Consider the following 20506-nt stretch of genomic DNA (forward strand, 5'->3'; position numbering starts at 1 on the left):
TTTATACCATGGAAATGCATTTTCTCTTCACCCATGAAGGAGGTGCTGTGATTTATAATTCACAGATGGGGAAACTGAGGCACAGAGCCGTTTACTGACTTGCCCAGCGTCCAAGAGGTCACACCTGGGATTTTAACCCCAGCAGTTCTGGCCCCGTGTTATTGACCACTCCATGAGGCTGCCTAAAACTTTATTAGCCACCTACTGTGTACAGACACCGGGCCACAGCAATAAGCACAGAACAGGAGTAGGGACAGGGAAGGAGTCTGCAAGCTTCTGGGAGGAGGGGATCTTGGGAGTGATCCCAACAGCTGAGCTCCCTGAATCCCTGTCCCAGCAGGTGCATCCCGGCCCTGCACCCCAGGCACCCCTGCAGGCTGCGTCCGACCGGAACTCAAGACCAAGCAGCAGATCCTGAAGCAGCGGCGCCGGGCCCAGAAGCTGCGCTTCCTGCAGCGTGGTGGCCTCAAGCAGCTCTCTGCCCGCAACCGCCGCCGCGTCCAGGAGCTGCAGCAGGGCGCCTTCGGCCGGGGCACCCGCTCCAAGAAGGGCAAGATGCGGAAGAGGATGTGAGGACCGGGACCCAGCCCCGTGGCTCCTTGATTGGCCTTAGGGTGGGCATCGGCAGACGTTCCTGTGCACCACTGTGTGCCTGGCCCAGTGCTGGGACTGGGGGCACTCCCTGCAGGAGCCATCGTCCGTGAAAAGGAGCACTGTATGGCCACGGAAGGGCAGCAGCTGCGTCAGCCTAAGACAGAGACGTTTGAGCAGGGCCTTGAAGGGTGTGTAGGAGTTCGGCAGCAAAGCCAGGCAGGCCAAGACCTGAGTTGGCAACTCAGCTGCTGCTGCTTCCATGTGTTCTGGGTTCAGAGGTCATGGCTGCACCAGTCAGAGCCCTGAGTGCCTCAGGGTTTGGCGATGGAATTTTTAATATAATAAAGCTTTGTTGAGCACTGCTGGTGGGCCAGGAGTGCGGTCTACTTGGGGAGTTGGAATGGAGAGACCCAGGTACTAAAATCCCAGCTAACGTGGCAGAGGAGTTGTGGGTCTCCCCAGGGCAGGTTCTGCTGCTGTGTCCATTTAGCGATGAGGAAATTGAGGCTCAGAGCACAAGCCAGGTACCGGAGGTGGGAGTTGGTCCCCCTTCCTCCCACCGGGACATGGTTGTAGCTGGGAGTGGGCTGTGGGAGGGGAACAGGAGGTGCAGCCCCGGAGCAAGGGCACAGCTGCTCCCCTCTGGCTATGAAGAGGTTAACTCAGCCCCTCCACACCTGGAGGTCAGAACCTGGCCTGCCCTCTGTCTTCTCACCACCCACCCCCTGTTTGAGGTTCTGAGAAGGTCAAGGGTGGCCCCAGCAGCTGAATTCTCAGGCTGGGCCCCTCACCTGGCAGAGTCCATAGCGGAGGGGTCTTAGTGATCTGTCATCTAGCATGGACCCTGCTGAGGCCTGACAAAGAGCTCTTTTCATGCCCCAGCCACCCTGGCAGGGAGGGCCTGGTCTGATCTCATTTGCCCCACACATAGCCCCTTGACCTTCCCATCACCTCCTCATCAGGGCTTGCACTTACTGAGTGCTTGCTATGTGCCCCTCATGGCAGGCCCACAGCACTCTGAACAGGCACAGCCCTCCCATCTTCCCAATGAGGAAACGGATTCAGGAAGAGCCACTCAGTCCACACCCCAATGGAAATGTGGGCCCTCCTATCTCAGGGTCTCTCGGGGATCCCCTCTCCCGCTGCTCACCTGGGTCAGGGCTAGGAGGCAGGGGCCGCAGGCTCAGCCTGACCCAGGCCAGCCAGCATGGCAGAGAGGTCCTGCATGAACAGCTTCACCTGGCGGGGAGCCCAACACAAAGTCACATCCCAGCCCCAGAGTCACTGTCCAGCCCCCATCCCTCAACACGCGGGGAGGCCAAAAGGCCGGGTGGGGACTGGAGACCCCCTCATTAAAAGAACAGCAATGATGGTGGTTCCGAGAGGCGGTGACTGAGATCCTAAACCATTCTGGGTTTTAAAAGCCTCAAGCCAACCTTCCCAACTGCTGCGTGAGCAGACACCTTCACAGCTTCCTTGCTGCTGTCACCTGCACTATCCAATTAGTATTTTCATTTACATCAATTGGCTTTATTTTCTTGTAACTGGATCAGTCATATTCATTGGTTTGTGATCTACTCTTATCTCCATGGGTGGCCGTCCTTTATTGTGTTTTAATTAACTTCTTTATGAATATGAACTTAATAAATGCCATGGATCCATTGTAAAAACTAGGACTTGAGGGTGAACTTACAACCATCTATGGGCTCCCCTCATATTTGTCATCGTGTCAACAACTGAGAAGGAAACTATCTCCACCAAAAATGGAGAAAAATAGTTACCCCTTGTCCTAACTAGGGGCAACTGGAAAAATAATGAAAATGCAATGAATAAATGAAGCTGTTACTGAATTCTGGCAGCCGCAGGACAGTGTGAGTCCCAGGCCCGGAGGCCAGGGAGTGTTGGGAGGTGGGAAAAGGCATAGTGTCCCTCCATGGAGGCTTTCTCCTTGACGGGCAGAGAGTTGATTTTGAAAAGAGATGATCTGGTCCTAGTGCAGTATTGTTTACAACTAATTAATTACAACCGGTTACAGATTTTGTTCCTTCTTAATTTCCACTATTCCAGTTGGACTTAAAGAAAAGGGACTGACTTTTGCTTATTTACATCAAGCTTGTGTTTCTGCTAGTCTCATGCCACAAGGTAACCAGGTAACAGGCCAGGCTGGGAAGAACAGTGGCATTGATGCATCCAACCAACTAGGAGGGGGGAAGCAGATTCCCAGGTTCCAGATCTTGGTGTTCGGTTGGAATCCTGGCCATTGGGCAGAACAGGAATGGGAATGGGTTGGGGAAAAGGTGGGATGCCTCCCTTTACTTTGCCTCCACTTCTCAAAGGGGCCACGCTTTGGGTATACCCACTAGAAACAAGAAGTGTTTGAAGTCTGAAATCTCCCTCCGTTGTAAACCTATGTCATGCTGAGTGCGGTGGTTCACACCTGTAATCCTAGCACTTTGGGAGGCTAAGGCGGGAGGATAACTTGAGGTTGGGAGCTCGAGACCAGCCTGGCCAACATAGTGAAACCCCATCTCTACTAAAAATACAAAATTAGCCAGGTGTGGTGTGTGCCTGTAATCACAACTATTTGAGAGGCTGAGGCAGGAGAATTGCCAGGAGGCAGAGGTTGCAGTGAGCCGAGATCGTGTCACTGCACTCCAGCCTGGGTGACACAGGGCTAGACTCTGTCTCAAAAAAAAAAAAAGCCTATGTCACATTCTACGCTACACAACTCACCCTAACCCCACCCTCACCCTCCCTGCGGAAGCTGAGGCCTCTCTGTGCAGGAAGCAGGGAGCCAGAGGGCCAGAGATTAATGAAGAGCAAGGCTGGACCTCATGATTTTTTACAGTTGTTGCCACATGTGTGGGCTGTTGGATCCTGTGAGAAAAGAGGGACTCAGCACAAACCCTGGCCTTCCTGGTAGAGGGAGGGCATTGAGACCAGCCACTTTTTTTTTTTTTTCTTTTTGAGATAGAGTCTAGCTTCATCGCAGAGAGGGGCATGGCTTTCTTCTGGCCACTGTCAGAGCCAAGACACCCTCAGGAATCCATCCTAGACCTGGTGCCCGCGTGGTGATCGAGCCACAGCTGGGGCAAGGGCTCTGACCTTAGAGGGCCATGCTTAACCCAGAGAAGGTGTTGCTAACTGTGGGGTTTTAGGTACCTAATTTTTCCAAAGAGGGAGTGTTTGGGGGCTGGAGGTGCCATAAAAAGGGGCCCTCACCTGCTCTAGTTGTCCCTCCGTGTCCTCAATGTCCAGGGTGGGCGGCTGCCCCTGACGCTGGCACACTAGCTGGAACAGGTTGAGCACGGCCATCCTGCTGCGTCCCAGGAGCAGAGTCTTCTCTGCTGCTGTGTTCTGAATCTGAATCCACTTGGATTCCTGGAGAACACCCACCCTGCTCCCGATTATGGCAACTGGCCCGAGGCGGGCTGCCCTCTCTTCACGGCCACATGTTTTTGTTTGTTTTTTTTTTTTTTTCTTTTTGAGATGGAGTCTAGCTTTGTTGCCCAGGCTGGAGTGCAGTGGCCTGATCTCAGCTCACTGCAACCACCGCCTCCTGGGACCTAGCGATTCTCCTCCTTCAGCCTCCCAGTAGCTGGGACTACAGGCGCCTGCCAGTGGACCTGGCTAATTTTTGTATTTTTAGTAGAGACAGGGTTTTACCATGTTGGCCAGGTTGGTCTCGAAATCATGACCTGAGGTGATCCGCCCCTCTCGGCCTCCCAAAATGTTGGGATTACAGGCATGAGCCACAGCGCCCGGCATTCTTCCCATCCACTTCTGCCAGTCAGGCACCTCCCGAGGTGCTCTCGGGAGAGGGTTGCAGGAGCCTCGTGCCGGCGGATAGGGCGGGGCCTCATGCCCGAAAGGGCTCAGTGATGCCTGAGATCCCTTCCTTAGTGCAGCGGACCCTCTGGGGTACGCATTGCCCCATCTGTCCTCATCAGCCCTGGCGTTCCTCCCCGCCCGGCTGTGGAAGCCTGGGGTCCCGAGCGCCCCCGACGGACGGCGGGCCGTACCCACTGCAGCGTACGCTCCCTGGCAGCCTCCAGGCGCTCCTGCAGCTGCGCCCGCCTCTGGCCCTGTGCGAGCACCTCGTCCGGCCAGGCGTCCCGCAGCTGCTGCAGTCGCGCTCGCGCCGCCTCCAGCTCCGCTAGCCGCTCGCGCTCCCTGAGCCTCAGCGCCGCCTGTGTCTGGGCCAGGCCGTCGAAGCGCGCCACCAGTTCCGGGACCTCTTGGAACTAGAGTTGGGGGCGGGGAAGGGACTCACACGGGCCTGCAGTCCCCTACCCTCCCCATCCCACCTGGCCGCCGGCGTTCCTTATTATTGGAATAATCTTTCTAGAAAGTGACTTAAATGTCAACCTCCGTTTGTTAGAGACAAGGTCTCGGTCTGTCACCTGGGGTGGAGTGCAGTGGCGTGATCATAGCTCACTGTCATCTCGAACTCCTGGGCTCAAGTGATCCTCCCATCACCGCTCCAGAGTAGCTGGGATATAGTCACACACCACCACGCCCGGCTAATTTTTTGTAGAGACAGGGGTCACTCTATGTTACCCAGACTGGTCTCGAACTCCTGGCTTCAAGCAATCCTCCAGTCTTGGCCTCCCAAAGTGTTGGGATTACAGGCGTGAGCCACTTGCGCCCGGCCAGTGTTAGCTTTCTGAATCTTCAGTTTTCCTAGCTGTAAAATGGGGTTGACAGTTGACAATAACAGGAGTCACTTCACTGGACTTTAGGGAGGACTCAAAAACAAAACGTGGGCGGTGGCTCACACCTGTAATCCCAGCACTTTGGGAGCCAAGGTGGGAGGATCGCTTGAGCCCAGGAGTTCGAAACCAGCCTGGGCAACATAGCAAGACCACTGTCTCTACTAAAAATAATAATTAAAAAAATAGCCAGGCGTGGTGGCATGCGCCTGTGGTCCCAGCTACTTGGTAGGCAGAAGCAAGAGGATCCCTTGAGCCCAGGAAGTCGAGGCTGCAGTGAGCCGTGATCGCGCCAATGCACTCCAGCCTGGTGACAAAGAGAGACACTGTCTCAAAAATACTCCAAAACTAACAACCACAAAAACTAAAGCGTATCCCTGGCATACAGTGAGCGCTCCATAAGCGATAGTTCTTGGCATGCACGCCAAGAACTCCAGTAGTTCAGCGCTACAGTAGTTCGCCGGTCCGAAGCCGTCCCTGAGCCACTCAGCGCCGCGCGGTGGCGCCGAGCTCCGAGCCTTCTTCCCAGGACTCACCCCGGGCAGCAGCTCCAGCGCTTGCTCCAGCAGGCGCGCGCAGGGCTCCAGGCGCTTAAGCCGGCGCTGCAGCCGCGCGCGTTCCTGCCGTAGCTCCTGGAGCTGGGTCCGCAGACGCAGCGCCTCCGCCTCCCGGCGGCTGGCCTGGTGTCGCTCCTCCGCCGCCCTCCGCAGAGCGCGATTGCGCCGGGCCTCAGAGTCCTGGGGAGTAAGGTGGGGAGAAGGCGATTTTCAGGAATCGGGAGCTGGCAGGGAGTTCGGAACCTCCATCCTGCCCTGACATTCGCATGCAAAACCAGGGGCAGCCAGCAGGCCTGGGTCGGAAGCTGGCTCTTCACCCAATTCCCCCGCCTGCTTTTTTTTTTTTTAATCGGCGTGTGTGTTTCCCGCCGTTTCCTTTTGCATGACGAAAACCACTTCTTTTTGTTACTTGCTGGGCTCCTATGGGGGTGTGAGCTGCTACCCATAGACCCCGCCTCCCCCCCAGGAGTCTCCACCTACCCGCAAAAACTTGTCAAAGCGGATGAACGACCCCTTTAGCTCCCGCTCCTTCTGTTCCAGCTGTTCCCAGCGCTGTTTCAGAGCTGCCATTCTGGTGCGGAACACCTGGGATTGAGGAGTGGGTTGTCTGTGTGGGTTTGGGGGTCCGGGTCCTCCCACGCTCTCAGGTTCACACTTAACCCCTTCCACCTGTTGTCCCTGATCTGTGGCTGCTCCCTGCTCAACCCATCCGTGGCTCCTATCACCCAGGGATGAAGCCGAAACACCCTCCTCCAGCCCCCCAATGCCAGTGTCCCCGTGCTTCCCTCAGGCCTCATCTTACCCTCTCTCCTCCCATACTCTGTCTTCCGGCCGCTTAACCACCTGTGTTTGGTTCTTGCCTTCCAGCCAGTCTTTGTGTATGGTTTTTCTCTGCCTGTTTTTCCATCCTTATCCCTTTCGCCTTTGCTGGATAAGCCGACTTGCCCTTCAGCAATCCCCAAGACATTAATTCCTCCAAAAAGCCCTCCTTGACCACCCCCACGGGGAGGTAGGGACTTCTTCTGGGCTCCCACAACCCCTGCCCAGTGCTTCCTCCCTGCAGCAGTCACCACCTGAACACTTACTTGTTTTCCTCTCTAGACTGTGAGCCCCACAAGGGCAGGGACCATTGTAAGACCTTCAGGTCTTTTTTTTTGTTTTTTGAGACGGAGTCTCGCTCTGTCACCCAGGCTGGAGTGTAGTGGCCGGATCTCAGCTCACTGCAAGCTCCGCCTCCCGGGTTTACGCCATTCTCCTGCTTCAGCCTCCCGAGTAGCTGGGACTACAGGCGCCCGCCACCATGCCCGGCTAGTTTTTTGTATTTTTTAGTAGAGACGGGGTTTCACCAGGTTAGCCAGGATGGTCTCGAACTCCTGACCTCGTGATCCGCCCGTCTCGGCCTCCCAAAGTGCTGGGATTACAGGCTTGAGCCACCACGCCTGGCGACCTCCGGGTCTTAATGCAGTGCCCAGCACATACTCAATGCTCACAAATTTATTTGCACCAACTGGTCTCATTTGATCCCCATTTGACAGATGAGGAAATCAAGGCTTGGAGTGGTAAAATGACTTTGTCTCAGACCTTGTCACTAATAAATTGGCTCCATCACTTCCCATCCGCCGGCTCACCACCTCGTTACAGTAGTCAGGGCTCACCTCCTTCTGGGCCTGCAGGGCCTGGTCTGCATCTACCAGCTCTTGCCTCTTCTCCAGGAGACGCAGCACTGGTGGAATGTAATCCTCAGCCTGCTCTGGCAGCTTTCTGAAGAGGCTCAAGTAGGAGGTGGGGGTGAAGGAAGCATGTTTCAGGGCCCCACATCTCACCACTGTGTCTGGAGTGCCCCATTAGCCACCTGCTGGCTGTTTAATTTTTTTTTTTTTTTTTTTTTTTTTGAGACCTGTTTTTGGGTCTTGCTTTGTCACCCAGGCTGGAGTGCAGTGGTATAATCATAGCTCACTCCTGGTCTTCAGCGATCCTCCCATCTTGTCTCCTGAGTAGTTGGGACTGCAGGCGTGTGCCACCACACCTGGCTAATTTTTTTTTTTTTTTGTAAAGATGAGGTCTCGCTTTATTGCCCAGGCTGGTCTTGAACTCGTGGACTCAAGCAATCCTCCTGCCTCAGCCTCCCAACATGTTGGGATTACAGGCATAAGCCACCATATCTGGTTGAATTATTATTATTATTATTATTATTATTATTATTACATATTTTTTGAGATGGAATCTTGCTCTGTCATTCAGGCTGGAGTGCAGTGGCATGAGCTTGGCTCACCGCAACCTCTCGCCTTCCAAGTTTAAGCAATTCTCCTGCCTCAGCCTCCCAAGTAGCTGGGATTATAGGTGCATGCCACCATACGTGGCTAATTTTTGTATTTTTAGTAGAGACAAGGTTTCACCCTGTTGGCCAGGCTGGTCTCGAACTCCTGACCTCATGTGATCCGCCCGCCTTGGTATCCCAAAGTGCTGGGATTACAGGCGTGAGCCACTGCAACCTGGTTGAATTCTTTATTCATTGAACAAATTGTCCTGAGCACCTACTCTGGGCCAGGCACCCTTGTAGGACTGGGGGTGCAGCTGTGAACAGGACAGACAAAAATCCCTGTTCCCTCATGAGCTGGCATTCTGCTGGGAGCCACAGAAGATCAAGCTAATAAATAACAATAATAATAATAATAATAAAATAATAATATTAAAGAATGACAGGACATGGTAGGCACTGAGATGAAAAATTAAGCGGACTAAAGGAATCTTTCAACAGGGAGGAGGTGGCATCTGAGCAGAGACCTGCAGAAGAAGAGGGAGCAAGCCACGTGGACATCTCCAGGGAAGAGATTCTAGGACCCTGGTGCGGCTAGGGTGGGTGCAGAGGAGGGAGGGAGGAGGAAAAAGATGGGAATTGGGAGCAGGGAGGGGCTGAGAATCCAACTGCGGTGGGCCATGGTGAGTGGAGACTTTGTCCTTGACTCTAAGTGAAGTGGGAGCGGAGTGGGGGGTTTTAGACAGAGGAGGGGTCCTTCTGGCTGCTGTGAGGAGCAAGGACAGTGGGCAGCTGCAGGAGACCAGTGGTGGTGCCACGGGACATTCCAGAGATAGTGTGGTTCCAAGCAGGGCAGCAGTGGCGGGAGGTGAGAGCAGAACTGATGGAATGGGGAGGGGGATGAGAAATGGGTCAGAGGTGACCCCAGGAACCGGAAGGATGCTACTGCCAGGGCAGTCTGCAGGAGAGCAGGTCGGGTAGCTCCCTGCTATGGCCAAGCCCCAAATGCCTGATACCTCTGCAGGGAGAGGCCCAGGAGGCAGTGGGGTTCTGGAGTTCAGCGCCTCGGGAGAAAGGGAGAGCAGAAGGAATGACTAATGTGTAATCATCAAGGTTTTCCCAGCCATGGTCCAGGAGGAAACCCCCCTCCCTATTTTACAGATGCTAATACTGAGGCTGGGACTTGAGGCCGTGCTGCTGAACTCGAAGGAGGCACAGAACAAGCTTCCTCTGTTCCTCCTGAAAATGCAGTTTTGGGGGTGGATTGGGGAGCAGGATTTCATAGAATAATTCCTTCCCAGCTTGGTTTGAATGATTTAATTTCAGCCGGATCTCAGCTAGGGTTGGGGGATCAGGAATGATCCCTGAGACCACGGTGATGTCTTGGTTTCTCCCTGAGCCTCAGTTTCCTCCTCTGTGAAGTGGGGACAGTAACCCCACTGTGATCTGCCCAAAGAAGCCAGGACGCAGGAGGTGAGGAAGAAGGGATTCCGCCCTCCTGCTGGCCCTCCCTCCCTCCCTCTATGTCCCACTCACGTAGACAGTTTCTCTTGCAAAGCCAGTCGGAAATATTCCTCCCAGGGCACAGCCATCCTTCTGGCAATTGCCCCAGCTTTCTTTCCACCAGCTGGAGTTTTGCATAAGCCTAAGAGACCCTGGGGGTTCTGTGGAGCCTGGTGTGGAAGCCTGCTCAGCTCTCCCAGAAGGCAGCCACCAGCAGGCTCTGGTTGCCTGGCAACCAACCACACAACATTCCATTGCCTGGCTGCGGCCTGGGGAATTGGAGGGAGAGGGAGGGAGCTGCCAGGAAAGGAGCACCTCTGCCTCTCCTGGAGAGGCCTGTAATACCCCATCAAATCGGGTATGCAATGGAGAGGATGGGAGTCCCTTGGCCAAGAAATTGCCTTTCTTAGTGCCCCACGTTTGCCCAAACCTCTTCCTGGTTGGGTAGGATAGCCTCACTATCAGGGCCACACTTGTGTGTACTCAGTCAATGGCTCGAAAGAATAATTCCTGGGCACCCACTGCTAGCCAGGCCCTGGGTGGAGTCACTCACTCCCAGCCCTTTGAGGTGCCACTCCCTGTCCTGGTGATGGGCGATGGGGCTCCTCTGGCTATTTCTCAGGGAGCCCCCAGACTGATTAGGGAGAGAAAGGGAGACCATCAGGACCTCCTAGACCTCACAGACCAGCTTAGAAGGGATGGTCTGGACTTGGGGGATGGGAGAAGCTGAGATAGTTTGGGCATTTATTTATTTATTATTTATTTATTTGACATGGAGTTTCGCTCTGTTACCCAGGCTGGAGTGCAGATGCTCAGTCTCAGCCCACTGCAACCTCTGCCTCCCAGGTTCAAGCGATTCTCATGCCTCAGCCTCACGAGTAGCTGGGATTACAGGTGCACGCCACCATGCTCGAGTAATTTTTGTATTTTTAGTAGAGATGGGGTTTTACCATGTTGGCCAGGCTGGGCTTGAACTCCTGACCTCAAGTGAGTCACCTGCCTTGGCCTCCCAAAGTGCTGGGATTACAGGCATGAGCCACCACGCCTAACCAATGGTTTGGGCTTTACTGTGGGTTGGATGCTATGCTCAGCACTCTATAGTATCTAAATTAATCCCTAAGACAGCCCTGTTGGGGGTGGGTGGTACTAGGGAAAAGTACTCAGAGTAATATGAAAAGTACCCTTGGGTTTTTCAATTCAAAGCAACAAACACTAGCATCTTGTCCTCCCTGCTTCCAGTCATTTTATTTTCCATTTTAAATAATTTATTTTCCATTCAAAGAAATGTATTTTCTTAATGTAGAGCAATGGTGTTTCAAAAACCTATAGTTCCTTTTAATCCTACACTGCTTAAAAAACTCCTAAGGATTTTGTTAGAGCATGTTTCAAAAAACAGAACTAGGGCTGGGTGCGGTGGATGATGCCTGTAATCTCAGCACTCTGGGAGGCCAAGGTGGGAGGATTACTTGAGCCCAGGAGTTCCAGCCCAGCCTGTGTAACATAGAAAGACCCCATCTCTACAAAAAATAATAAGATTAGCTGAGGGTAGTGGCGTGTGTCTGTAGTTCCAGCTACTCGGGAAGCTGAGGCAGGACGATGACTTGAGCCCAGGAGGTTGCGGTTGCAGTGAGCTATGATCACTCCACTGCACTCCAGCCTGGGCAACAGAGCAAGACCCTGTCTCAATCAATCAATCAATCAATCAATATCTATGAAATTAAAAAGAACTAAAACAATGTACGTTTTATCTTTGAGCATTTTTAAAAATTAAATTGGACACACTATCTGCACAGATTGATGTGAAGTTACAATAAGATATGATCTCATTTTTTCTTTCTTTCTTTTTTTTTTTTTGAAATGGAGTCTCGCTTTGTGACCTAGGCTGGGGTGCAGTGGCATGATCTCCTCTCACCGTAACCTCCGCCTGCTGGGTTCAAGCGGGTCTCCTGCCTCAGCCTCTGGAGTAGCTGGGGATTGCAGGTGCGTACCACTGCATCTGGCTAGTTTTTTGTGTCTTTAGTAGAGACAGGGTTTTGCCATGTTGGCCAGGCTGGTCTTGAACTCCTGACTTCAGGCGATCTGCCCACCTCGGCCTCCCAAAGTGCTGGAATTACAGGCATGAGCCACCTTGCCTGGCTTCATTTTTTTCTTTTTTTTGAGACGGATTCTCGCTCTGTCGCCCGGGCTGGAGTGCAGTGGCCGGATCTCAGCTCACTGCAAGCTCCGCCTCCCGGGTTTATGCCATTCTCCTGCCTCAGCCTCCCGAGTAGCTGGGACTACAGGCCCCCGCCACCTCGCCCTGCTAGCTTTTTGTATTTTTTAGTAGAGACGGGGTTTCACCGTGTTAGCCAGGATGGTCTCGAACTCCTGACCTCGTGATCCGCCCGTCTTGGCCTCCCAAAGTGCTGGGATTACAGGCTTGAGCCACCGTGCCTGGCCTTCATTTTTTTTCTTAATTTTTAAAAACATAAAGGTATCTTTTACAAAAAGTAAAAGTCACTTTTTCCATATACCGTTCTATGGGTTTTGGCAAATGCATAAAGTCATGTAATCACCACCACAATCAATATACAGAACACTTCCATCACCCCAAAAAGCCCTTGTGCCCCTTTATAATCAACCCGTCCCTCCACCCCAGCCTCTGGCAACTTCTACATATTCTTTGTCCTTCGAGTTTTACCTTTTGCAGGACATCATACATGAAATTGCTGTATACACTTAGTAGCCCTTTGAGTCTGTCTTCTTTTACTTAGTAATATTCATTTGAGATTCATTCATATTGATATGTGTATCAGTAGCTCATTCTTTTTCATTGCCGGGTACATTATGTTATGAATACTATAGTTTGTTGATTCATTCCCCAGATGAAAGATAGGTGAGTTGCTTCCAGTTCTGGGCACTTGCAAATACAGGCTGTATTCATGTGCAGGTTTTTGTGCAAACATAAGTTTTCTTTTCACTTGTGTAAATATGTCAGAGTGGTATTGCTGTGTCATATGGTAAGTGTATGTTTAACTGTATAAAAAACTGCAAGTTGTTATTCAAGGTGGCTGTACTATTTTTATATTCACACTAGCAATGTACAAGAGTTCTAGTTGCTCCATATCCTCATCAGCAATTGGTATTGTCAGTTTTTAAAAAGTCATTTTATGGCTGGGTGTGTTGACTCACGCCTATAATCCCAGCACTTTGAGAGGCTGAGGCAGGTGGGTCACCTGAGGTCAGGAGTTCAAGACCAGCCCCGGCAACATGGTGAAACCCAGTTTCTACTATTTCTACTAAAAATACAAAAACTAGCCAGGCATGGGGCCATGTGCCTGTAATCCCAGCTACTCGGGAGGCTGAGGCAGGAGAATCACTTGAACCTGGGAGGCAGAGGGTGCAGTGAGCTAAGATTGTACCACTGCACTCCAGCCTGGGTGATAAGAGTGAGACACTGTCTCAAAAAAAAAAAAAAAAAAAAGGTCATTTTAATAGTTGTGTTGTAGTATAGATTATGGTTTAATTTTTTTTTTTTTTTTTTTTTTTGAGACAAGGTCTGGCTCTACTGCAAGGCTGGAGTGCAGTGGCACGATCTTGGCTCACTGCAACTTCTACCTCCCAGTCTCAAGCCATCCTCCCACCTCAGCCTCCCAAGAAATTGGGACCTCAGTTGGGTGCCACTACGCCCGGCTAATTTTTGTATTTTTTGTAGGTGAGGTTTCACCATACCGTCCAGGCTGGTCTTGAACTTGTGTGCTCAAGCTCTCCGCCTGCCTCTGCCTCCCAAAGTGTTGAGATTACAGGCGTAAGCCACCACACCCGGCCTAGATTACATTTTAATTTTTGAGATAACTGTAGATTTACATGCAGTTTAAGGACCAATACAGAGAGATCCCATATCCCTTCCACCCGGTTTCCCCCAGTGGTAACATCTTGCGTAACTACAGTACAATATCACAATCAGAAAGCTGGCATTAGTAAAACCCACTGAACTCACTCAGATTTCACCATTCTAACATGCACTCATGGGTATGTGTGTGTGTGTATATTTAGTTCTATGCAACCTTGCCACAGGTATATTTATGTGACAACCACTGTAGTCAAAATACAGAACGGTTCATCACAAAGGTTCACTAGAGGCATACCGGTCTCCCGTTTCTCCCCTCCCTAAGCCCTGACAACCATTCCTCTGTTCTTCATCTCTATAATTTTGACATGTCAAGGATGTTAGAGAAATGGAATTGGCTAGTCACGGTAGCCACGCCTGTAATTCCAACACTTTGAGAGGCCGAGGCAGGAGCATCGCTTGAGCCCAGGAGTTTGACACTAGCCTGGGCAACATGATGAAACCCTGTCTCTACAAAAAAAAAAAAATACAAAAGTTATCCAGGCGTGGTGGCACATGCCTGTAGTCTCCGCTACTCGGGAGGTTGAAGTGGGAGGATCATTTGATCCTGGGAGACAGCGTCTGCAGTGAGCCATGATCCCACCAGTGCACTCCAGCCTGGGTGACAGAGCAAGACTCTGTCTCAAAAGGAAGGAAGGGGGAGGCAGGGTAGGGGTGGCGGAAGGGAGTGGAGGAGAGGGGAAGGGAGGAAAGGGGAGAGAAAGGGAATCATTCAGTACGTAACCTTCTGAGATTGGTTTTTTTCACTCCGCATAATTCTCTTGAGATCCATCCTGGTTGTTGCATGTATCGATAGTTTGTTCCTTTGGATTGCTGAGCAGCATGCCATGGTATGGGTGTACCACAGTTTGTTTAACCATTCAGGCTGAAGGACATTTGGATCGTTTCCAGTTTTTAAGAATAAAGCATAAAGCTATTAAGAGTAAAGCTGGGTCAGGTGCAGTGGCTCATGCCTGTAATCTTAGCACTTTGGGAGGCTGAAGCAGGAGGATCTCTTGAACCCAGGAGTTTAAGGCCAGTCTGGACAACATAGAGAGACTCTGTCTCTCAAAAAAAAAAAAAAAAAAAAAAAATTACCTGGGTTTGGTGGCACAGGCCTGTGATCCTAGCTACTTGGGAGGCTGAGGCGGGAGCCTGTGAGGTCAAGGCTGCAGTAAGCTGTGATCACATCACTGCACTACAGCCTGGGTGACAGAGTGAGACCCTGTCTCCAAAATATATACATACATATGTAAAATATATATACATATAAATTATATATATAAAGAATAGATAGATAGATAGATAGATAGATAGATAGATAGATAGATAGATAAATAGATAGATAGATAGATGCCATGAAGATTCATGTACTACTTTTTGTGTGAACCTATGCCTTCATTTCTTTGGGATAAATGCCCAAGAGTGCAATTGTTGGGCTGTATGGTAAGTGACATTTCATTTTTAAAGAATCTGCCAACCAGGCACAGTGACTCGCGTCATTCTTGCAGCTAACCAGGCTGCAACAGAGCGAGCCGAGCACTTCTCCCAGCACTTTGGGAGGCTGAGGTGGCCAGATCACCTAAGGTCAGGAGGAGTTTGAGACCAGCCTGGCCAACATGGTGAAAGTCCCCCATCTCTACTAAAAATACAAAAATTAACCTGGTGTGGTAGTGCACACTTGCAATCCCAGCTACTCTACTTGGGAGACTGAAGCAGAAGAATTGCTTGAACCCAGGAGGCAGAAGTTGCAGTGAGCTGAGATCGCGCCACTGCACTCCAGCCTGGCGGACAGAGCAAGACTCCATCTCAAAAAAAAAAAAAAAAAAAAAAAATTAAAAATTAAATAAAAAACTAAATAAAAACTCTCATATTCTTTTGCATAGGGGCTACACATTTTACATTTCCACCAGCAACAAATGAATGATCCAGTGTCTCTGCATCTTTGCTGTGATCACTATTTTTTTATTTTAGCCATTCTGACATGTGTGTAGTGATAGCACATTGTGTTTTTACTTTGCATTTCTTTAAAGGTTAATGAAGTTGAACATCTCTTCATGTGCTTATTTGCCATCTGTATATCCTCCTCAGTAAAATATATGTTCAGTTCAGTGAAACGCCTCTTGCCTGTGTCTTAACTGGATTGTTTTTAACTGTTGAGTTTTTACTTATTTATTTATTTTAGAGCCAGAGTCTCACTCAGTTGCCTGGACTAAAAGGGTTCAAGCAATCTTCCCACCTCAGCCTCCTGAGTACCTGCGACTACAGGTGTGCACCACTGTACTCGGCTAAGTTTTAAAATTTTTTTTGTAGAGATGGGGTCTTACTACATTGCCCAGGCTGGTTCTGATCTCCTGGCCTCAGGAGAGCCTCCTACTTCTGCCTCCTCCTACCTTGGTCCCCCAAAGTGTTGGGATTACAGGCGTTAGAAACAGGGTTTCACCATGTTGGCAAGACTGCTCTCGAACTCCTGACCTCAGGTGATCCACCTGCCTTGGCCCCCCAAAGTGCTGGGATTACATGCATGAGCCACCGTATACGGCTGTAATTATTAAAATTTCTTGTAGAGATGAGGTCTTGCTATGTTGCTCAGGCTGGTCTCAAACTCCTGGGCTCAAGTGATTCTCCCGCCTCAGCCTCCCAAAGTGTTGAGATTATAGGCGTGAGCCACCACACCAGCAATTTCTATTCTTTTTTTTTTTTTTTTTGAGACGGAGTTCCGTCTTGTTGCCCAGGCTGGAGTGCAATGGCACAATCTCGGCTCACCGCAAGCTCCGCCTCCTAGGTTCAAGTGATTCTCCTGCCTCAGCCTCCCTAGTAGCTGGGATTATAGGCATGTACCACCACGCCCGGCTAATTTTTTGTATTTTTAGTAGAGATGGGGTTTTTCCATGTTAGTCAGGCTGGTCTCAAACTCCCAGTCTCAGGTAATCCACCCACCTTAGCCTCCCAAAGTGTTGGGATACAGGCGTGAGCCACTGCCCCTGGCCATTATGTGGTTTTATAAGTGGTTTTTGCAAATATTTATTGAGCATCTTACCCTATGCCAGACACTGTGCTCAATGCTGAGGATATAGCAGGGGACAAGACAAAACCTGACTTCCTGGGCTTACAGGCCAGTGGAGAAGTCAGAGGAATCAAATCACCCTGCAGATATGTGATGGGTTAGGAGGAGAGGCCTAGAGAGCAAGCATGGGGGCAGGCAGGCCTCTTTGAGGAAGGGATGAGCCCAGGAGGTTGCAGTGAGCCGAGATCGTACCACTGTACTCCAAGCTGGATGACAGAGAGAGACTCTATCTCAAAAAAAAAAAGAAAAAAAAGCATTCAACTTCCCTCTCCTGGAGCTGCTCATGGCTTAAGGGAGGGGAAAAAGTCCTTGCACAAACCACTTTTCTTAGAAGGCTGGGGCTGTGGCTTCTTCTCTGCAGCCAGCCAATCCACCCACCTACCCAGGCCTCAGCATTCCTCTCTGTTCAGTGAGGTGCTGTTCCCAAGCCCTCCCTCCATGCTTCGGGGTGGGAGTCCCAGTTTCTTGCCAGCTCTGCCTCCTTCCTGCCTCTGCCCCTACCTCCTGGAGGGTGGGGACGCTGAGTGACAGACAGCAGGACACAGCTCATCCGGCCTTGCTCTTGGCTGAAAAGCTCTGGAAATATCCCCCAACCCACCCATCTCATGCTTCTGTGCCTTCCCCTTTTCTACTTCTCCATTCCAAGGTGGGGTGTGGGGAGAACTTTGGGGAGTGGGGCTGAGGCAGGAGGAAGTGGGGGTGCTGACTGAAAGACAGACACCTTGTTTTCAGGCCCTGGGAGGAGGGAACCTGTGGGGCCCTGCTTCCTCGGCAGCCAGCCTGCAGGAGGGGGTTTGGGAATTCCTGCCCACTCCTCCCACCGATGCCTCCTGTCCTACGTGGCTCCCTGCCCAGAATCATGCCCGGCAATCACAAACGGGGCTTTGTGTTCCTGAGACAAAGAACAACTCGTCATCCCAGCCTAGGCCGAGGCCCGTGTCTGCTTTGCCCTGGTCTTGGCCACAGAAGGGAAGGTGCCACTTTCCAGGAGGGGACACAGGCCTCCTGGCTTGGGGGTGTAAGTATACTGGGCAGGTGGTAAATTGGCAGTGACGAAGCCGCCCTCCTAGGCACTGTAGGGAGGGAGGAAGTGAAAAATAATATGACTGTTATCACATGAAAAGAGGCCAAGTTCCAGCCCTCCAGGGGAACTGAATTCTGTTTAACCCGGTGTGCGTGTCGTGAGTCTTTCTAATGTGCCAAGCTGTGTGGGAGGCTCAACATGAATCAAACACTGTCCCTGACATTTAGAAGGTAAGAGGAGCATGTAAATTGCCACAAAACAAGGGAGCAAGAGACCAAGGTCACACCACGGTGCCACTGGGGCCTGGGGTTGGGGGAGCAACTCTGCCTCCCTACTCCTCTGCAAGGGCTTCTCAGAGACTGTGGAAATACAAATAAAGGACAACTATTCCATTTATTTATGTATGGAGATGGGGTCTCAGTACATTGCCCAGTGCTGATCTCAAACTCCTGGGCTCAAGAGATCCTCCTTCCTTAGCCTCTGGAGTAGCTGAGGCTACAGGTGTGTGCCACCACACCCAGGAAAATTTTAATTGTTTTTTGTAGAGACAGGGTCTTGCTATGTTGCCCACGCTGGTCTTGAACTCCTGGGCTCAAGCAATTCTCCTGTCTCGGCCTCCCAAAGTGCTGGGATTACAGGTGAGAGCCACTGCACATGGCTTGGGACAGTGGTTCTTTTAGAAGCTGGAGGGACCATGAATCCTTTTCTGATGATAAAAGAAGCACATGGGGTTGGGTGTGGTGGCTCACGCCTGTAACCCCAACACTTTGGGAGGCTGAAGCAGGAGGATCACCTGGGGGTCAGGAGTTCAAGACCACCCTGGCCAATATGGTGAAACCCCGTCTCTACTAAAAATACAAAAATTACACTTTGGGAGAACGAGGTAGGTGGATCACAAGGTCAGGAGATTGAAACCATCCTGGCTAACACAGTGAAACTCCATCTCTACTAAAAATACAAAAAATTAGCCAGTTGTGGTGGTGGGCACCTGTAGTCCTAGCTACTTGGGAGGTTGAGGCAGGAGAATGGAGTGAACCCGGGAGGCGGAGCTTGCAGTGAGCTGAGATCATGCCACTGCACTCCAGCCTGGGTGACAGAGTGAGACTCGGTCTCAAACAAAAACAAAACAAACCAAAACAAAAATTAGCCGGGTGTGGTGGCGGACCCCTGTAATCCCAGCTACTTGGGAGAATTGCTTGAACCCGGGAGGCAGAGGTGGCAGTGAGCCAAGATTGCCCCACTGCACTCTGGCCTGGGCGACAGATTGAAAGTCCATCTCAGGCCGGGCGCGGTGGCTCAAGCCTGTAATCCCAGCACTTTGGGAGGCCGAGACGGGCGGATCACAAGGTCAGGAGATCGAGACCATCCTGGCTAACACGGTGAAACCCCGTCTCTACTAAAAAATACAAAAAACTAGCCGGGCGAGGTGGCGGGCGCCTGTAGTCCCAGCTACTCGGGAGGCTGAGGCAGGAGAATGGCGTGAACCCGGGAGGCGGAGCTTGCAGTGAGCTGAGATCCGGCCACTGCACTCCAGCCCCGGCGACAGAGTGAGACTCCGTCTCAAAAAAAAAAAAAAAAAAAAAAAAAAAAAAAAAAAAAAAAAAAAAGAAAGTCCATCTCAACAACAACAACAACAATACAAAAAATTAGCTGGGCATGGTGGCACATGCCTATAATCCTAGCTACTCGGAAGGCTGAGGTGGGAGGATCATTTGAACTTAGAAGGCAGAGGTGCCACTCTACCTCCCAGTGAGCCAAGATCACTCCAGCCACCCAGGCTGCAACAGAGCGAGCCGAGATCGTGCCACTGCACTTTAGCCTGGGTGACAGAGCAAGACTTCACCTCAAGAAAAAAAAAAAGTACATGCTATTGTGTGTAAGGAATCCCTCCAGCTCCAGCTGTAGCCCCCATGTCTGCTCCATCATCTTCACATCGTTCTTTACTCTCTGTGAGTATATTATTGAGCTGTGTTACTTTTGTTGCTTTCCTATTTTACTGAGAGCCCCAGGAGAGCGGCGCGGGGCCGTCTTATCCCTCACTTGCACCTCGTTATATCCCTACCATCTAGTACGTAGTAGGCACTCAATACACGTTTGTTCAACAAAAGATCTTATATATACATGCATAGAATATTTTATGGCCTCAGACTCACACTGTGTATATGGTTGTATATACCTTTTCCTCGCCATTATGTTTTTTCAGTATTTTCCTGTTATTAAATCTTCCTTGAGAACATTTTTGAGAGAGCTATACAGTATTTATTTACATTGATATCTGTGCTTTACTTCCCCTCACCACCATCTCTTATAATCTTTATTAACCTATTGGGAGGAGTTTTACTTATTTATTTATTTGTCTTTGAGACAGAGTCTTGCTCTGTCACCCAGGCTGGATGGAGTGCACTGGTGCGATATCAGCTCACTGCAACCTACATCTCCTAGGTTCAAGTAATTCTTGCGCCTTAGCCTTCCAAGTAGCTGGGATTACAGGCACATGCCACCATGCCTGGCTAATTTTTATATTTTTAGTAAAGATAGGGTTTTGCCATGTTGCCCAGGCTAGTCTCTAACTCTTGAGCTCAAGTGATCTGCCCCTCTCGGCCTCCCAAAATGCTGGGATTACAGGTATGAGCCACCACACCTAGTCTTATTTACTTATTTAATTAAAAAGAATTATATAATAGAGAGGAGGCCTCACTATGCTGCCCAGGCTGGTCTCAAACTCCTGAGCTCAAGTGATCCTCCTGCCTCAGCCTCCCAAAATGCTAGGATTACAAGTGTGAGCCACCATGCCCAGCCTATTTATTTATTTTTTAAGAGAGAGGGTCTTGCTATGTTGCCCAGGCTAGAGTACAGTGACACTATCATAACTACAGCCTTGAACTCCTGGGCTCAAGTCATCCTCCTGCCTCAGCCTCCTGAGT

General features: G+C 50.8%; 2 protein-coding genes across 6 annotated transcripts in view; one reads left to right on the forward strand and one right to left on the reverse strand.

The window, feature by feature from the left end:
• The window catches only part of DDX54 (DEAD-box helicase 54), a 28167-nt gene extending 25900 nt beyond the window's left edge, over positions 1 to 2267 (forward strand). For 3 of the 5 annotated variants that reach the window (XM_030938763.1, XM_030938759.1, XM_030938761.1), the window contains one exon: positions 338 to 2264. In XM_030938763.1, coding sequence (XP_030794623.1) covers positions 338 to 573 — 236 coding nt within the window. In that variant the 3' untranslated portion in view covers positions 574 to 2264. Of the gene's footprint in view, positions 1 to 337 lie in introns of all 5 variants that reach the window. The other 2 variants (XM_030938760.1, XM_030938762.1) reach the window with 2 other exon arrangements.
• CFAP73 (cilia and flagella associated protein 73) lies at positions 174 to 9712 on the reverse strand. The gene is made up of 8 exons (XM_010368762.2): positions 9657 to 9712; positions 7519 to 7624; positions 6344 to 6448; positions 5843 to 6043; positions 4617 to 4838; positions 3817 to 3975; positions 1745 to 1833; positions 174 to 748 (listed from the first exon to the last, which is right to left on the reverse strand). The coding sequence occupies exons 1-7, from the start codon at positions 9710 to 9712 to the stop codon at positions 1756 to 1758; spliced, it is 927 nt and encodes a 308-aa protein (XP_010367064.1). The 3' UTR covers positions 174 to 748; positions 1745 to 1755.
• Positions 9713 to 20506: the final 10794 nt, after the last annotated feature.

The sequence above is a fragment of the Rhinopithecus roxellana genome, chromosome 10 (assembly GCF_007565055.1).
Source record: "Rhinopithecus roxellana isolate Shanxi Qingling chromosome 10, ASM756505v1, whole genome shotgun sequence".
Taxonomy (NCBI): Eukaryota; Metazoa; Chordata; class Mammalia; order Primates; family Cercopithecidae; genus Rhinopithecus; species Rhinopithecus roxellana.